Here is a 17,377-nt window from a genome sequence, read left to right as displayed (position 1 = left end):
TGCATATAAGCTAATCTGTTTACTTATGTTAATTGTATTGTTTATGCTTATTGTGTTTATTTATGCTGCACTAGATCCGGAGTGGCAATCATTTCGTTCTCCTTTATACTTGAGTACTGAAGAATGACAGTGAACAATCTTGAATCTTTAAAACTGTAAAATGGATGAAGTGGCAAAGATCTCAGTTAGTAGCACTTTAGATACACACAATACCCCATGTTTCATGGCGAGACAAAGGTTCTGGTCTGGTTATTGATATTCACAAATAAAAATCAAAGCATGCAAGGCCTGCTGATCTTAGTACAGTATTCGAGGATGTGCTATCTGGGTAAATAAGAGTGATCATATATGGGAGAGTAACTGCTGAGGTAAAGTTTTCAGAAAATGATATATAAGGGTATATAACAAGAGTCAGAGAATAATCAATGGAAAACTTTAATGCACTTATAGACTGAGTAAATTAAATTGACAGCAATAGTATTTAATCTAGTATTGTACACTGAGAAAAAATATTAATTTTGTAGTTTAATCTTGTATAAAAATATTAACCTTAATCTTATAAAGAGTTAAGGCACAACAACACCTCTATCACCTCAGACGGTTGAGGAAGTTTAGTATGGGCCCCCAAATCCTAAGAACTTTCTACAGAGGCACAATTGAGAGCATCCTGTCTGGCTGCATCACTGCCTGGTATGGGAACTGTACCTCCCTTAATCGCAGGATTCTGCGGAGAGTGGTGCGGACAGCCCAGCGCATCTGTAGATGTGAACTTCCCACAACTCAGGACATTTTCAAAGACAGGTCTGTAAAAAGGGCCCGAAGGATCATTGGAGACCTGAGTCACCCCAACCACAAACTGTTTCAACTGCTACCATCCAGGAAGTGGTACCGCAGCATAAAAGCCAGGACCAACAGGCTCCGGGCGGCTTCTTCCACCAGGCCATCAGACTGATTAACTCACGCTGATTTGAGTGTACTCTATGTTACATTGACTGTTCTATGTATTATAAATTGTTATAAATTACTATGATTGCACATTTTGACGGAGATGTAAAGATTTTTACTCCTCGTGTATGTGAAGGATGTAAGAAGTAAAGTCAATTCAATAGTTAAGGAAGTATAAATCTTGTAGTTAAGGAGTATTTTAGGGAAGACAGATCACAATATGATGTGTAAGCTCCATGGTCATAATTCTAAAAGTAATGAAAGGTACAAGTTGGTATGGTAGATTTGGAAATTACTTTAAAGTGTATGACATTAAACCATGGCCAACGTTTAATGAGTAAATACTTAGTTTTACAACTAAAATTAATGTCCTGGAGGCACAAAAACTCAGAAGTGGTCCAACCATGAGCAGTTTTAGATAGCATTAAATCAAAAGAAAAAGCCAGAGGCTTGCTGAGAAGAACTTTAAAACTGAGAAAATATCAGAATTCAGCAGAGCATCAATACAGGAGCAGAAGAAAATAAGTAGATGAGCAAGAAAACAAAATATTGTAGGTTTTTAAAACTCTAAACAAGCAAATTTAAGTGCAATCTTCCACAGATTTGGGTCAGAAGAAATCACACTGAGGAAGATAGTTAGCATATTTTACCTGCCTTCACAGAAAATAAGGAAAAACAAATCAGGGTAACATCAAGTCTTGAAAAATAAGGTCATTGAAGTTAGTTAGCGTTGCTTTTTTAGAGAAAAAAAAAGTACTACTGGACAAGTTAATGGCACTGTAAGCAAATAGACCCTCAGGATCCAAAGTGCTGCTGGTGGTGAATATACTCCCTACCTTCAAAATCTCCAAACTGAAAGAAAACAGGTGCAGTCCTTCCATATAAGAGAAGAGGGAGAAATGGGAAATTAGTAAGCAGGTAGCAAGAAGCTTGAGGTCAAACACCAAGTATATTCAAAACAAATTCAAAGTTCAAAGTACGTTTATCATCAAAGTATGTATAACTTATACAACCTTGAGATTCGTGTCCTTTCAAGCAGCCACAAAACAAAACAAAATTTTAAAAAACTGGCAAGCACCCAATGTGCAGAGAGGGGGAGAAAGAAAACAAATTGTGCAAACAATAAAAGTAGGCAAATAACATTTAGAACAAAAGTGAGTACTGAGGCACGGAGTCCGAAGCAGCCGGAACAGACCCAAAGCCCACAAATTGATGGATCATTCAATAACGACAGGATTTAGGGTCATAGGTTTAGTGTTAAGACCAAGGTTGTTTTTTTTTTAAAAACTTAATGGCAGAGTAGACGCAAAGGCCAAATGACTTACTCCTGCTTCTATTTCATATTTTCCATTATGTTCTTTTTTTAAATCCAGATGGCGCTTTCTCTTTAAAATAAATACTTAAGCTAAATAAAATTAAAACTTTCTTAACAAGTCAGCCAGTCAAATAGGTATAATCTATCCCCAAGCAATTGTTTTTTTGTTTGTAAAGTCTGGCCAGTGTGCAAGAGCTTAAGGAAGCAATAGAGGTAGAACCTCTGCACAGCATGGAGGAAGATCTTATGATCAGAGATACCTCAAGATACTAAAAAACTACCTCGTGTCTACAAAAAAAAAGGTTGCAATATTCTTCCAGCATTCCTTCTCATGGCCAGGATCTGTATTTCCAGCGGGAGTTACTATCCTAGTCTTGGTTGGATTTTCCTACCACTTACTGAAATCATAATTATTGGCACATGTTGGGGGTTGAAATTAGAACCTGGACTATAACACTCCCTAACTAGGGGCGGGGAGAGTGCAGAATGAGTGTTAAGGGAGTCTTACCAAACAATTGTACCATTTCCCATGTTTACTTGTTTCTTTTACCGCAGAGCCTGGTTCTGAAGCGACATTCAAGTGAAGGATATGTGTCAGACAGATCTTCATCAAACGAAGCACTCGATGACACACAAGACCAGCGAAGAGTCAGCTCGGATAGCTGTGAGATGGCAGGTGAGTAACATGGCCCGCTTAAAATTAGCAACATCACGCGCTGTTTTTCCACCTCTTCTCAGGGTGTCGCAGTGGATTTGAAGCTGGAATGGAGATGGCTCTGCTTAGAAATAGTCAAGGGCGGGAGGTGTCACATTTAAGCAACAAAGGATGAAACAGTTCTGGTGATGGCAAGTTGCTCTCCAATAGAGTGAGGGCATGTTGGAAAAATGTCTCGAACGGGAAGCTCGAAGGGTACCTAAAAATAATGATTGGCTGCTCTTTCTCCCCACCGCGTACAAATAAATGTTGTTGTACTGTTCTGAGATACCAGAACGGCAAATGAAATTTGCTTCATAGCACCACAGTCAAGTTTATGTAACTTTGTTATGAGCATAGGATCATGCTAAATATCTAAAAAGACACATTCAGAATTGAATACTGACATTAAAACTATAACCATAATATCTATTATGACATTGAAAACGTTAACAGAATAATAATGATGATCAATATTTAAAAATGGACTAGGGAAGAGCAATGGCGGGGGGAGGAAGATGATTGAGACTTTATCACTTTTGGAATAAAGCGGTTGATCTACAGGTGAAGAAGGACTTCAGCAGGAACCAGAACAGTGCAGGACAAAGTGAATGAATGCAGTCCAGCTTCCTGTGTGTAGTTATCCCCAGGATCCTCCTTTCCACTAGCCCACTCTTCCCCCGACTGCATCTTTCCCACTTGACCTCAAATCCATTCTACTCTGTCCCTCACACCTTCTCACTTTGGCCGCTCACCACCATCCCATCCCTAAATAATCTCCCTTTTGAAAATTGCCTCTCTGGAATTCAATACTCAAAGAAAAAACAAGAAATACACAGTAACTTTTAAGATACTGAGCTGAGCAGTGTACAGGAACAGGAGGAATGCAAATCCATGACTTGAGGTACATAGGAAGACATGGCCGCCACAACGGCTTGGCGCGTCAGAGTTCAGAGATCAGTTTATAGTCATCTGAAAGTAGTCTGTACGTCCTCCCCGTGGAATGCGTGAGCTTTTCCTGGGCACTCTGGCTACCTCCCACAGTCCGAAGATGTACTAGGTAGGTTAATTGATCATTGTAAACTTTACTGTGATTAGGTTAGGGTTAAATCAAGGCTGGCGGGGTTTGCTGGGAAGACGCAGCTTGAAGGGTTTATTCCATGCTGTATTGCTAAATAAATAAATGGCTACATAATAAAATAAATGGATAAAAATTAAAATAAATAAAATATAGCATAATTAATGACTTACCAATAAAGTAGGAAGATCATGTTGGAACTATATGCTTCACCAGTTTGGTCAGAGTACTTGACTTTATACTTTATTGTCGCCAAACAATTGATACTAGAACGTACAATCATCACAGCGATATTTGATTCTGCGCTTCCCGCTCCCTGGATTACAAATCGATAGTAAATATTAAAAATTTAAATTATAAATCATAAATAGAAAATAAAGAAATGGAAAGTAAGGTAGTGCGAAAAAAACCGAGATGCAGGTCGGGATGTTTGGAGGGTACGGCCCAGATCCGGGTCAGGATCCGTTCAGCAGTCTCATCACAGTTGGAAAGAAGCTGTTCCCAAATCTGGCCGTACAAGTCTTCAAGCTCCTGAGCCTTCTCCCGGAGGGAAGAGGGATGAAAATTGTGTTGGCTGGGTGGGTCGTGTCCTTGATTATCCTGGCAGCACTGCTCCGACAGCGTGCGGTGTAAAGTGAATCCACGGACGGAAGCAACACACATAAAAATTGCTAGTGAACGCAGCAGGCCTGGCAGCATCTCTAGGAAGAGGTACAGTCGACGTTTCGGGTGGAAGATTGATTTGTGTGGTGTGCTGTGCCATGTTCATGATCTTCTGCAGCTTCTTCCAGTCTTGGACAGGACAACTTCCATACCAGGTTATGATGCTCCCAAGAAGAATGCTTTCTACGTGCATCTATAAAAATTAGTGAGGGTTTTAGGGAACAGGCCAAATTTCTTTAGTTTTCTCAGGAAGTAAAGGCGCTGGTGGGCCTTCTTGGCAGTGGACCCTGCTTGGTTGGACCAAGTCAGGTAATTTGTGATATTGACCCCAAGGAACTTAAAGCTCACGACTTGTGTCTATGAGTAAACCATAGACACAAGAAGTACTGCAGATGCTGGAAATCCAGAGCAATACACACAATGTGCTGGAGGAGCTCAGGAGGTTAGGCAGCACCGCTGGATGGGGAAAAAGCAGTTAAAGTTTTGGGCCAAGACCCTTCGGCAGGTTAAATCATATACGACAGGCTTGACATAACAGAAGAGTGCAGAGAAGTCTGAAAGACAAAGTATGGACTGGACAATTGCAGTAGTGGGGACAAACTGACCAGGCTGAAGTGGTTTTCTTTAGAACTGAAAAGATTGAGGTAACAAAGTGGAGAGAGCTCAGCGGTGTGAATAGAAAGGATTGACTTCCCTTGGCAGACAGGGAAAAAAAATCAGAAAACTGGGAGGTACTCAGCAGATCAAGCAACATCTGCAGGAAAAGAAACTGAATTAACATTTCAAGTTGATACTTTTCACAACTGGCAAGTGCAAAAGCATCTGTTTCAGTTTGCAGGAGGAATGGATAGAACAATGTAATGTGTATGTGAGTCTCAGACACTGCTGACACCATCTCGGCAAAGACGGTCATCACAGCAGCAGGGCAAATAGAAAGAGTAGATGAAGGCGGTCGGGAGAAAATTCAAACTAAAATGTAGTTCAGGGTGATCACTAGAAATCTAAAACAAATGCTGAAACTATTCAAGCTCCTGTGGAGAGAGAAACCTCTGGTGCAGTCCTGACCTTGGGTGTGGTCTATGAGCAGTTTGCAAATTCTTGCTGTGAGATAACAGCACGAGCTTCCGTGAGGTGCTCCAGTCTGCTCACTCTTCTCATAAATGTGCCGGTAGTTTAAGTGTCAATTATACTAAATAACTTTTTCTTTAGTGTGGACACGTTGTAAAGGATATGAAAACTTGCAAGGGTAAAGGGAACTAAAGGAAATACTCAGAACTGGCATGGACCCAATATTCTGAATGCCTTCATCCCAGATCAGAATAAGTAACAGACTCTTGAAGGCTGAAACATGCCGAGATGGAACATGGGGTTATTGCTCCATGAGCTTAAATTGGAGAAGACAGTCACAGATCAGAATTGCATGAAGAATTAAAGGTGGAAACTGAAAACTTCTTATTGCTGTCATTCAACATGCTCTATATACACTGCAGGCAAATTAGTAGTGATCATCAGTTTTTGATATAGCAATGTGTAATCATAGTTGACATCTCATCAATCACAACCTTAACATCCTTGTTTTCTGATTTTTTGCAATTCTGACAAAAGGCCATTGACCTGAAATATTAACCATGCCTCTCCCCAAGTATTCCTGACTGCAATACCTCCAAGTTAGCTTTCTCAAGTTTCCAATAACTTAAGTTTTTTGCTTCTCAATAATTGAGGACACTTAACAGGAATGGAGGGGGGAGGCCAGGAAAAAAAATGTTTCCTCAGCAAAGATCTAACTGCCTGCTCATCTAGTAAAAGTAAAAAATCTTTCATTGCCTAGAGGACCACTTGATTACCTGTCACCCTAAGTAGGATTAACTTACAGCCCATTTTAGTCCAATGCATCAAACATGGTCTGCCCGTCATCTGGTTCTCCCTCCGTAGATGCTGCCTGGCCTGTTGCAGTTTAATGATTTTATTATAGATTTTCAGGATGTGCATTCTTTATTGTTTGCCGCTTTCCTGCCATTAATTTATGATTCCACCAGCATAGAAAAGGGCAATTGATAAAGAAAACTACAGAAACTGCTCACATTAATGATGTTCAGGTCTGTCTGAATGATAGCAAGATAGGAGGAGGCCAATCGGCCCCTTGGGTCTATGGCAGTCCCAGAGTAATTCCCAGTACCATTCAATGACTTTGCTCTCATTCCCCAAGTCTGGGGCTCTCTCCCACACACGGTGCATTGATTCTTTTTCCATATCTTCCTTCTGCTGCAGGCCCGCTGGACAGACTGCGAGCTGGCTCAGACGATACACACTCTCTGGACGGCCAGGATGCGGAATGCGACGGCGGCGCTGACTGCTCCCCGCGAAGCACCTTCAACCGGCAGCCCGGCAAATACCAGCGGTACGGTCAGGCCAAGACCAGGCCCGTCATCCCAAGGCCGTCGGCCCTTCCCATCATCACGGCCAACATGCCGGCAACGGCAGAGTCACTCGACTCGGTGGCAGCCGATGGCGGGGCGGCGGCCGCAGACCCCGAGAGGCGGGCACGGGCCAAGACCAGCAGCTCCAGCCGCAGCTCGTCACCAGACAACGGCACGCTGCGACGTACCGGTGGCAAGCACAAGCGATTTGAGATGACAGTGGGGACGGCTCGCTTGGTCTCCAAACTGCAGGAAAGGCGGCGGGTGGAGAACACCGAGGTGGCTGGATTCCCGTCAACGCCTGATGGAGGCCAGGGCTCGGTGTCAACGGCACAACTGGGGGACCTTGAAACAGAGCACGCGCAGCATGCGGCCACCGCAAATGACAATAGTGGCAGCGCCCAACAGGGGAGCCTCGGAACAGAGTGGCCGCAGCACGCGGCCGAAAAGGCCGAAGAAACCGACCAGCTGCGGCACCTCAACACGGAGCAGGGTCAGCACCCGGACCCGCCGGGGCGCCCCGAGATGGAGCACGCGGGCGCCGAACTGAACACGAACCAGTCAAACAACACCTCGAGCGAGCAGGCGCTAACACAGGGCAGGGACCGGCAGGACGTGGCGAGGATGCTACACGTGCTGCGTCACAGGCAGCACCTCGAGGACAGGAAGGCTTATTTCGTGTGATTGGCGGGGCAGTGACGGCGCACTGATGTCAGCTGACCCGCAGTGTGGTCTAACCTCTGACCCCATCAAAATGAACAGTTAAGCAAGAGAGTAGGAGCAGACGGAAATAGGCCACAAGATGGACGACCCAAGCATTGTGAAGTGGGACAAGTATATATTTTGCAAATGTTCTCCTATACAGAGAGACACATATATTTTATTATAATTGTGGTTCCTTACGACATTTTTATATATAATAGACATTCCTCGCTGTGATAAAGACTGCTAAATAACTATGGGTTGATATCCAGTTAATTCAGTGTAACACTGGTGGGATCTCCACTCACTGTGTATTTTGGAGAATCATGGTTAAAGTAGCTGGCTGAGAACAGATCTCCAGAATCCTAACATAGTATGATAGTCAGAGCAGGTGAGCCAAAGGGCATGAAGGTGCCAATTTATTTCTCTGCATACTCAGGTTGGAGGAGCAACACCTTATATTCTGTCTGGGTAGCCTCCAACCTGATGGCATGAACATCGATTTCTTGAACTTCCAATAATGCCCCTCCCCCTCTCCATCACCTTATCTGCCTATCACCTCCCTCTGGTGCTCCTCTCCCTTTTCCTTCATCCACGGCCTTCTGTCCTCTCATGTCAGATTCCCCCTTCTCTAGTCCTGTATCTCTTTCATCAATCAACTTCCCAGCTCTTCACTTCTCCCCATTTCCCCCCACCACTCCCAGTTTCACCTATCACCTTGTGGTTCTTCCTCCCCTCTTCCCACTTCCTTACTCTGACTCGTCTCTTTTTCCAGTCCCGATGAAGGGTTTCGGCCCGTAACATCCACTGGTTTCTTTTCCATAGGTGCTGCTGGCCTGCTGAGTTCCTCCAGCATTCTGTGTGTGTTGCAAATGTGGTCGAAGGGTAAATACAGGTCAGGACAGTGAGCAGAATCCTCCTTGCAATGAGGTGATTAGAGGATAAAAAAACTGATTTACCAGATAGCACCTCCAGCATTGCAGCACTTGGTCAAGTAGCAATGTAGAATTTTGTGCTCAAATCCCTTGAGTGGGAATTAAACTCACAAATTCCTCTTTCAGTGAGAGAGTTACTAACTGAGCGTTCAAATGACTATGTCATAAAATCCACTTCTTGTGATCTAAAGAAATTATGGGTGATCCTTGGTTTGGGAGTTTTGAGGGTCTCTGTGAAAGAGAAGATCTAGGTTGCTATTTTAAAAAAAAATTGCTTCTCTATGGTGCTCTGCCCTGTCCAATAGAAACATAACGTTTGAAAGAGCTGGTAACTTCTGAATTGGAACTGGATTTAAAGATCCAGAGATTGCTCAAGCTTTCCTCCAGAAACACGGAAACCACTTTTAGAAATATCTTGAATCTGGCTCAATAACTAGGCTTCAAACTGCCACTGAACTTCTGAATAAGTCTAAAAGGAATGGGAACATAACAGGATATAGAAGCAGGAGTAGGACAATTAACCCCCCCATCCCCCCCGCCACTATTTAATGAGATCATACCTGGTCTTTAACTCACCACCAGCCTTCTGTAATAACCTCCTTGTCTCACGATTCCCTTAATATCTAAAACTCTGAGTTACTGGGTGTCACCAAGACAATATCTCTGTTGTCTTCGGTACAGTCTTCGAAAGATTCATGAACTTCTGCGAGACGAGACTGAGTTATCCCTTCTTCTGACACTGGACATTTGGAGAAACATCTCAGCATTCACCCTGTCACCCCTTGTATGTTTCATAGATTTGTACCGGAGAGAAAAAGACTCTTCGACTTGTGTTATCATGTGTGTACGTAGAGAACTTCATTTCCCAGTGGGCAATGTGGGCAGTTCATCGCGGAACCAGAAGGGACAATCGTGAGCTGGCACGTGTGCTGGTTGAACAGTGTTGAGAATAAAATATGCTAGTGTTTACTCACACCAGGTTTGTCTTTATTAAGAACAAATATAACATGGTGTCAGAAGTTAGTATGAGATTTAAATTTTCTACATGTAATTGGCAAAGATACTTTGGACATCAATAACAGCTTTCAAATTGATGTGATAGCCTTTACATTGGACACTCTGATGACAAGATATGAGTATTTTGTCCCAAGTAAAAACATCACATTTGAGAGATTTTTTTTTTCCCTGTAATCAAAAACAAGGTGTTAGCTTTGACCAATACTTAGCTGAGCTTCAAACGCTGATTAAGTCCTGTGAGTTTGGAGATTTGAGAAACTTACTAGTTAGAGACAATATAGTTTGTGGAATCCCAGATAATGTTCTCAGAGAAAGATTGTTTCACAAAAAAGATTTGACACTGGAAGAGGCTGTGGATGTGCGTAGGCCAGCAGAGACCACACAAGCACAAGCTAAGGAGCTGCACAGGGCCAACGCAACAGTGCATTCTGTGAAGACGGAGGGGCAGAGCACACGGTGTTTCCCAAAGCAAAGAGGAAGGCTCAAACAGCAAATGTGGAGGTAGGCACATCCCAAAGACGTGTCCTACTTAAGAGATTCCTGCAATAATGTGGAAAGAAAAATCATTTTGCAAAGTGCTGCAAAAGTGGGGCTATCGAGGGAAAGGTGCACATGGATTGCTGAGGAAGTCTTTGTGGATTCTCTACAGACTGCTGGTGCTGGTAATAACAGAATGGGTCATTCCAGTGACTGTGAATGAGACAGTGATTCTATTCAAGCGTGACACCGGAGACCAGGTGAATCTGTTATCTGTGGATGACTACAATACTCTCAGAATAAAGAGCAACATTTATCTGGTGAAGTTAAAATTGACAGGCTATACAGGAGAGATCATTCCAGTTAAAGGGAGTTGTATAGTGACCTTCAAGCACAAGCAGCACCTAAAGGCACAGCTGTCGATGGTAGAAAACCCAAGTACAGCCAGTATTAGGTCTGAGTGCATGTGTGGTGAAAAGAGTTATTGCAGTGGCTTCGCAGTCCAAATATGACCACACTTTACTCATGAAAGAGTACCTAGATGTCTTTGAGGGGCTCGGATGCTTACCTGGTATACACAAGATCCATGTAGATGAGACAGGTGCTACTGCTGTCCATGCACGCAGGAAAGTTCCACTTGCACTTAGAGGCAAACTTAAACAAGAACTAGCACGGACGGAACGGGTAGATGTCATGCAGGAAGTTGAGGAACCAGCAGACTGGGTGAGCTCACGGGTCATTGTGCAAAAGAAAAGTGGAGCATTGCGGATATGTCTAGACCCAAGAGGTTTCAATAAAGTCATCACGAGAGAGCATTTTAAGTTGCCAACACAGGAAGAGATTATGTGCTGGTTTGCAGGAGCCAAATGGTTTAGCAAATTTGACTAGATTTTGGCAGATGAAGCTTGATGAGGCAAGTTCGAGACCATGCACTTTTGACATACCATAGAGAAGATAGCACGTTCTTCAACCACTGTGTGGGATCCTGTACACACCAGAAGTCTACTCTAAAACCATCCACATAATCTTTGTAGGCATACCTGGTGTTGAGATCATGATAGATGACTTTATCGTCTAAGAACATGATGCACAACTGAGAAAGGTGATTGACATGACACAGAATGTCAATTTGAAATTAAATAAAGAGAAATGTGAGTTTGGTGTTAGGGGGAGACCGATTTTCATTGGAGATGTCATTCTGAAGAGGGAGTGAAGCCAGACCCAAGAAAGACGTCAGCCATTGAAAACATGGAGAGGCTCCAAAACAAAGAGGAGGTGAGACATGTCTTGGGGATGGTGACTTACCTGGCTAAGTTCATGACTCGACTGTGTCAGCACCACCTAGGTCACTCCTTGAGCAGTGAACTGAGTGGATTTGGTCTCATTCAAGATTCTGTCCAGAATGCTCATAAGTGTTGTTACTGTCCCTGTCTGGCAGCTCATTCCAAATACAAACTAATCAAAAAATTTCCATTATTTAAAATTTCTTCCTCTCATCTTAAGTCTATGTCCTGGAGTTTTATACATCCCTACAATGAGGACAGTGTGTGGCTTTTTACCCTATCTATGCCTCTCATAATTTTATATATACCTCTTTTGTCACCTCTCTGCCCTTCAGTCTAAGGTTCAGCCTATCTAATCTCTCCTAAGAATTTAAGCCCTCTAATCCAGCCAACATCCTTGTGAATCTTTTCTGCATTTTTTCTAGCTTAACTACATCCTTCCCGGAATGAGGAGACTAGAAATTCACACAATACCCAAAGTGCATCCAAAACCAATTTACAAAGTATATTTGTTATCAAAGAATGTATAAACTATGCAACCATGAGATTTTGTTTGCTTACAAAGCAGGAAACCTGAAAGAACTCAATTAAACAAAATAATAAAGACCAACATCCTATGCGCAGAGAAAGAGAAAAAAAACACAGATCCTGCAAACAATAGAAGGGAGCACAGCTTTCCAAACCAAATGGAGTCCTTAGATCTGAATCCCTGCAGTGGGTTCAAGCCTTGGTGTCAGCTCATTCATACTGGTGCGGGGGAATTGCCACAAAGCACAGCAGCTGGGGCAGCCTCACCTCAGCGTCGTGGAAGGAGGAGTGAACATTGTAGGAGAGCGAGCAAAACCAGCCTGACTCTTGCCTCCAGTCCTGACACCCTGCATTTTCAGTCTACCCGGACCGGCGTTTAAATTGTCCAAACAGCGGGTCGTGCCTCACATTAGGACCCAGGCCTAGACCACAGCACCCAACCCAAAGCCATTCTCAACCTCTCCAAATTTGCTCAGCACTTAGAGCAATTCAACCTCGTGCTGGGTTAGTTGGATGGGATTGCAACTCCTCTGCATCGACGACTTCTCTTTGAATCGCTCACTCCAACTCCACCTGCGTTGATTTTGTTCATCCTTTGAACTGACTGCCTTCGCTCACCTCTTCATTGTTTGTGCTGATAGTTTACTACAATTTACTTAAGAAAAGGCGTTGTTAATATTTTTTTAGTTGAGTTTCTTGCCTCGCAAGCTACCAGTAAACTGTCGGTCACCTTCAGTTGCACCATCTTAAACTGGAAACCAATGCCTTCTTCAACTTGAACATGACATCCCAACACTTCCACTCCATGCCTCAGCCAATGACAGCAAGCCTGTGAAACTACCTGTGTTGTTACTTGCAGGAACTTTCTACCCAAAGGTGTCTTTGTTCAACATCACTCTCCATTCATATAGACTTCATATCTTATTCATATCTGAATTAAATTCCATCTGCCTCCTGTTCACTGTACCATCAACTTTGGTGTCCTCTGCAAATGCTCAAATCATGTCATATATACTGTATTCATATCCACATCATGAATACATATGATAAATACTATGATAAATAATGGAGGACCAAGCACTGATCCCTCCGCTGCAGCACTGGTCCCAGTCCTCCAGTCTGAAAAACAAGCCTTGTCTTACCACCTCCAATTTGTATCCAATTGACTAGCTCATCCTGGATCCCATGGTCTAACCTTTTGGACCAGAAAAGTCTACCATGCTGGACTATGTCAAAAGCCCTTCTAAAATCCATCTGAGACAATGTCTATTGCCCCGAGCTCATCAGTCCTCTGGTCAGCTCTGGGGGCAAAGGAAAAAGCTAAAACAAATTCTGGAGATAAGATTTCCCATACCTACAGCCATTCTGTTTATCCCTAATACATTCTGGCATTTTGAAATGCAAGTAACTCCTGAACCTTAGAGACACCTTCCAAAAACTATCCCACCACTGATATAAGGCTCACTGGCTTGCATCATTAGTCATGACTTTAGCTATCACCAAGTCTTCTCATACCTTACTTACGGTTGACTCAATACGATCTCAACAAGCTTACCTCTCATTCTTCTCTGCTCCAACAAATCGAGACCCACCCTGTCCAACTTTCCTTCATACACAAGTCCCTTCATCTCAAAAACCAACCCAGTGATTCTCCTTGGCACTCCTTCCAATTCAACCACACCCTTCCTTAAACAAGGAGACCAAAACTGTATAAGGTACTCCAGGTGCAATCTTACCAGTGTTCTGGAAAGTTGTATCAAAACTCTCCAAGGTTTCTATTTTAATATCTCTCGAAATAAATGCCCACATTTTGCTCAATAATCTCTTGTGAGGCATCTTATTGAAGCCCCTCTGAAAGCCCAAGCACACCATATCAAATGGCATATCCTATCCATTCTGACAGTTACAACCTCAAATGCTAATGGATTTTTAAATATAGTTTCCCTTTTATAAACCCATGTTTGCTTAGCCAGATCCTGTACTTTCCTCATGCCCTGTTGACACTGTCATGCAGTATATTCCAGCAAGTTCCCTGTTGTGGTATCAAGATAATTGATCTTTATCCCCTGTTTTCCCAGTCCAAAATAAGACAAGGGGCAATATGACCAAATGGAGAAATGTCACCACAAAACTGTATCCATGGAAACCATGATCACACCATTATAACATTATGACACGCGACATTTGCTCTCCGACAGAGCATTGAACAGATTGGGAGATGAAATTACAATTGATTACAGATATATTGCCTCCAACTCATACCAAAGATTGTCAGGTCAGCTTATATGTCACTGTAGACCCACATGGAGGTATTTGACTTACAATAGCCCAGTGAAATGTCTTAGCCATGTCTTCGGTTGTGCAATGAACAGCCAAGATTAACTTTCCATTGATATTCACGAGCAAAGAATGTATCGTATAAAATATTCAGATAAAGTATCTCACCAATTCCCATAAACCTCCATGTATGTAAAAGCCTAGAGCAGGGACAGCATGCTGGTCATTAGGTACACTTCCCATTGACCAGTCCTTAGGCTGTAGCCCGCTATATGCATTATAATTCAAGTGTTTGCCCAGATGCCGTTTAAAATTCAACTCAATAAAAATATTGGTTAATAAAATATTGGAGGTAGAATACGGTCTGAGTTGGGGTAAAGGTTCTGCAAATACATGTAGGGAACAGTGGAAGAGGAGAGAATCTCACTGAAGTGTTTTAAGCTCTTGTTGAAAAAGTGTGTTCTTGTTGAAGACCCCAGGCCCTTTGGTCCACAGGCAGAGAAGCTCATTTCAAAACGAGACATGTAAACTATTATTTAAATAAAACAATATTGCTAATTCCCAATGAATCAAAGTCCTCTTGAAATCTATCTGTGCTGTGATCTGGAGATCGACATTAACCAAACAAGGATTTTCAGAGACCCATCACTTCACTTATGACTAACACTTAGGAATGCATCAGTTTTCTTCTTTAAATCCTTGCCCATCTGAGGTCTGCGCGTACAATAATGTGTACCCTTTTGTTCAAATCTCTTTGTTCTCCAAAGAGGCGGGAGGAGAAGATGGCAACACGACGCACGCGCGCAGCTCTCCGGTGAAATGATATCGTTCCTGTTAAATAGGGTCCGTGGACAATTCTGATTTGATGGCGACAGACGTGAAAGCACAGAGGAACATCTGGAGAAATTTCTGAAATGCCGGTTCGCTGCCACTGCCACTGGGCGATCGAGAATCTTCCGGAGGGAAGGCCCCAAAATCCCCGGCTTTGCTTGCTGCTGGCGGCCGCGGCTGAGGTCAAATCGTTCGGATAGAGATGGTGCTTGGTACTTGGCGTCGGAGGGCTGATCGGAGGCTCGAAGTTTTCGGACGACTCAGAGTCGGACTGTGGTCGGGCATGGCAGGGAGAGTTTTTCTTCCTTCTCCCAACTGTATGAGATGTGGGACATTTGAGAGACTTTGAACTTTTTTACTGTGCTCATGGACTTCTTCATCAAGTTATGGTATTGTTGCACTGTTGTAACTATATGTTATAATTATGTGGTTTTTGTTAGTTTTTCAGTCTTGGTCTGTCCTGTGTTTTTGTGATATCACACCAGAGGAATATTGTATCATTTCTTAATGCATGCATTACTAAATGACAATAAAAGAGGACTGCGTGTCCTCATAATCTAATCTAATCTAATCTTATCTTTTTTTTAACTTTCAAGTTTATTCACTTTTTTAACCATATTAATCACGTCAAACTTTTCACCAATGAATTCAATTTCTTAAACCCATTCCTCATCCTATTATCTCTTTGCAGTTTTTGTTGACTTGCTAAAGAATTGAAAGCACCAAGACTTTGATGCCAAATGAAGATTTCAGTTTATCCGGAATTCAACTAAATCATCTGTTTGTGCAGTCAGCAGGTGTCTGCAGAACTGAAATGTGCAGAACAGTGCAATCCAGTTCCAACCATTCTCTTGATACCCTTCACACTGAATCTGTGTTGTCATTTCTAACCAATTTTAATCCAATTTATTTTTCTTCTATTTTCACACTTATTCATTGCTTCTGTAACCTCCCATACTGCCCCTTGTTAATGTTTTCATGAATCCTATGCAACTTCATCCTCCGTATTTCCACTCCCACGAATTCTGAGGTACTTTAGCATGATTGTCCTTTTGGGGAAAAGAAGTGTAAACTTCTGTTTAGTGTTTTCTAAATATCCAGCCGACGTTGCCCTGATATTATGGCCCTTATGTTTACCCTTTCGCAGGTACAGGTCTTCCGCAAGTTATAACAGACACAGTTCGCAAGCCAGAAATTTGTCTGCTGCCCAGCAATACGTTTAAATAAAAACACAGGCTGACTAAGGGCAATGTGTAGTCAAACAAGGAATTGATATATCGTTGAACTGAGTTCTCACCCAGCAGAAGCTACCTACAGTCTTGTAGCAGCTGGCAAATCTATCCTGCCAATATGTATGGGCTGTATAATGGCAGGCATTTGTGATCTGCAGAGGAGGGAAATGTAAAATTAAAATAATTTACCCAAATTACATCTGACAACCTTCTTACAAAGAATATTACATTCTCCAGTTTTCCAGCATACATCCACGCTCCCAACTGAATGTGAGCTTTAACTTTGTAACTGAACCTGCTCCTTCTCAGCATCCACCTCATTAGACATCTCCCTTTATCTCAGCTTAATATCCAAATGATTCCCCTATTTCTCTCCAGCAAAGATTGATTCAAATTACTCATTAATTGCCTCTTTCATTTTTGAACCTGTAAAAAAAATTGTTATTTCTCTTTTCTCAGAAGTCTCGCATACGTTTAACATTTCTCCGTGTGACGTGCACTGTTGCTGAATCAGTCTTCCTTCCCTTTCTTTGGCTTTCCTTATCTTCCCCAGATCTCCAACTTAAATTCTTCTTACTGCAGACATTATTAATCGTACCATTTTAAAGAATTTAATCTCTTTGTTCATCCAGTACAGCCAACAGCTCACATATGCAGATTTACCTCGATAATCTGATCTATTTCTTCCCAATCTTACCCAGTCCTGCCACCAGCTGTAGACACCTGATAATGTTTGCCTGAGGAGGGAGTACTAATTCACTTTACGAATTCCATTGCCCTCATCAATCATTCTGTTGTATTCTACAACTGGATAAATAAAACAATTACAGCTCATGTCCCACCTTGAAGTCACAGGGTTGTGCAGGACAGAAGCAGGCCATTTGGTCCATCATTTCCATGCCAGCCTTGTTGCCCGTCTGCAGTAACCCCATTTGCCTGCATAAGCGTCATATCTTCTATACCTTGCCTATGTAAGTGTCTCT

At 42.5% G+C, this 17,377-nt stretch overlaps 1 protein-coding gene across 7 annotated transcripts in view; it reads left to right on the top strand.

The window, feature by feature from the left end:
• Window positions 1-15,668, top strand: part of LOC134339452 (GEM-interacting protein-like) — a 117,508-nt gene extending 101,840 nt beyond the window's left edge. For all 7 annotated transcript variants that reach the window (XM_063035975.1, XM_063035974.1, XM_063035978.1 and 4 more), the window contains 2 exons: window positions 2,816-2,936; window positions 6,964-15,668. In XM_063035975.1, the coding sequence (XP_062892045.1) occupies window positions 2,816-2,936; window positions 6,964-7,796 (954 nt within the window). In that variant the 3' untranslated portion in view covers window positions 7,797-15,668. The remainder of the gene's footprint in view (window positions 1-2,815; window positions 2,937-6,963) is intronic.
• Window positions 15,669-17,377: the final 1,709 nt, after the last annotated feature.

This window comes from Mobula hypostoma, chromosome 29 (assembly GCF_963921235.1).
Source record: "Mobula hypostoma chromosome 29, sMobHyp1.1, whole genome shotgun sequence".
Taxonomy (NCBI): Eukaryota; Metazoa; Chordata; class Chondrichthyes; order Myliobatiformes; family Myliobatidae; genus Mobula; species Mobula hypostoma.
Note: the sequence above shows the minus strand (reverse complement) of the source record. Positions and strands in the feature narration are given on the sequence as shown.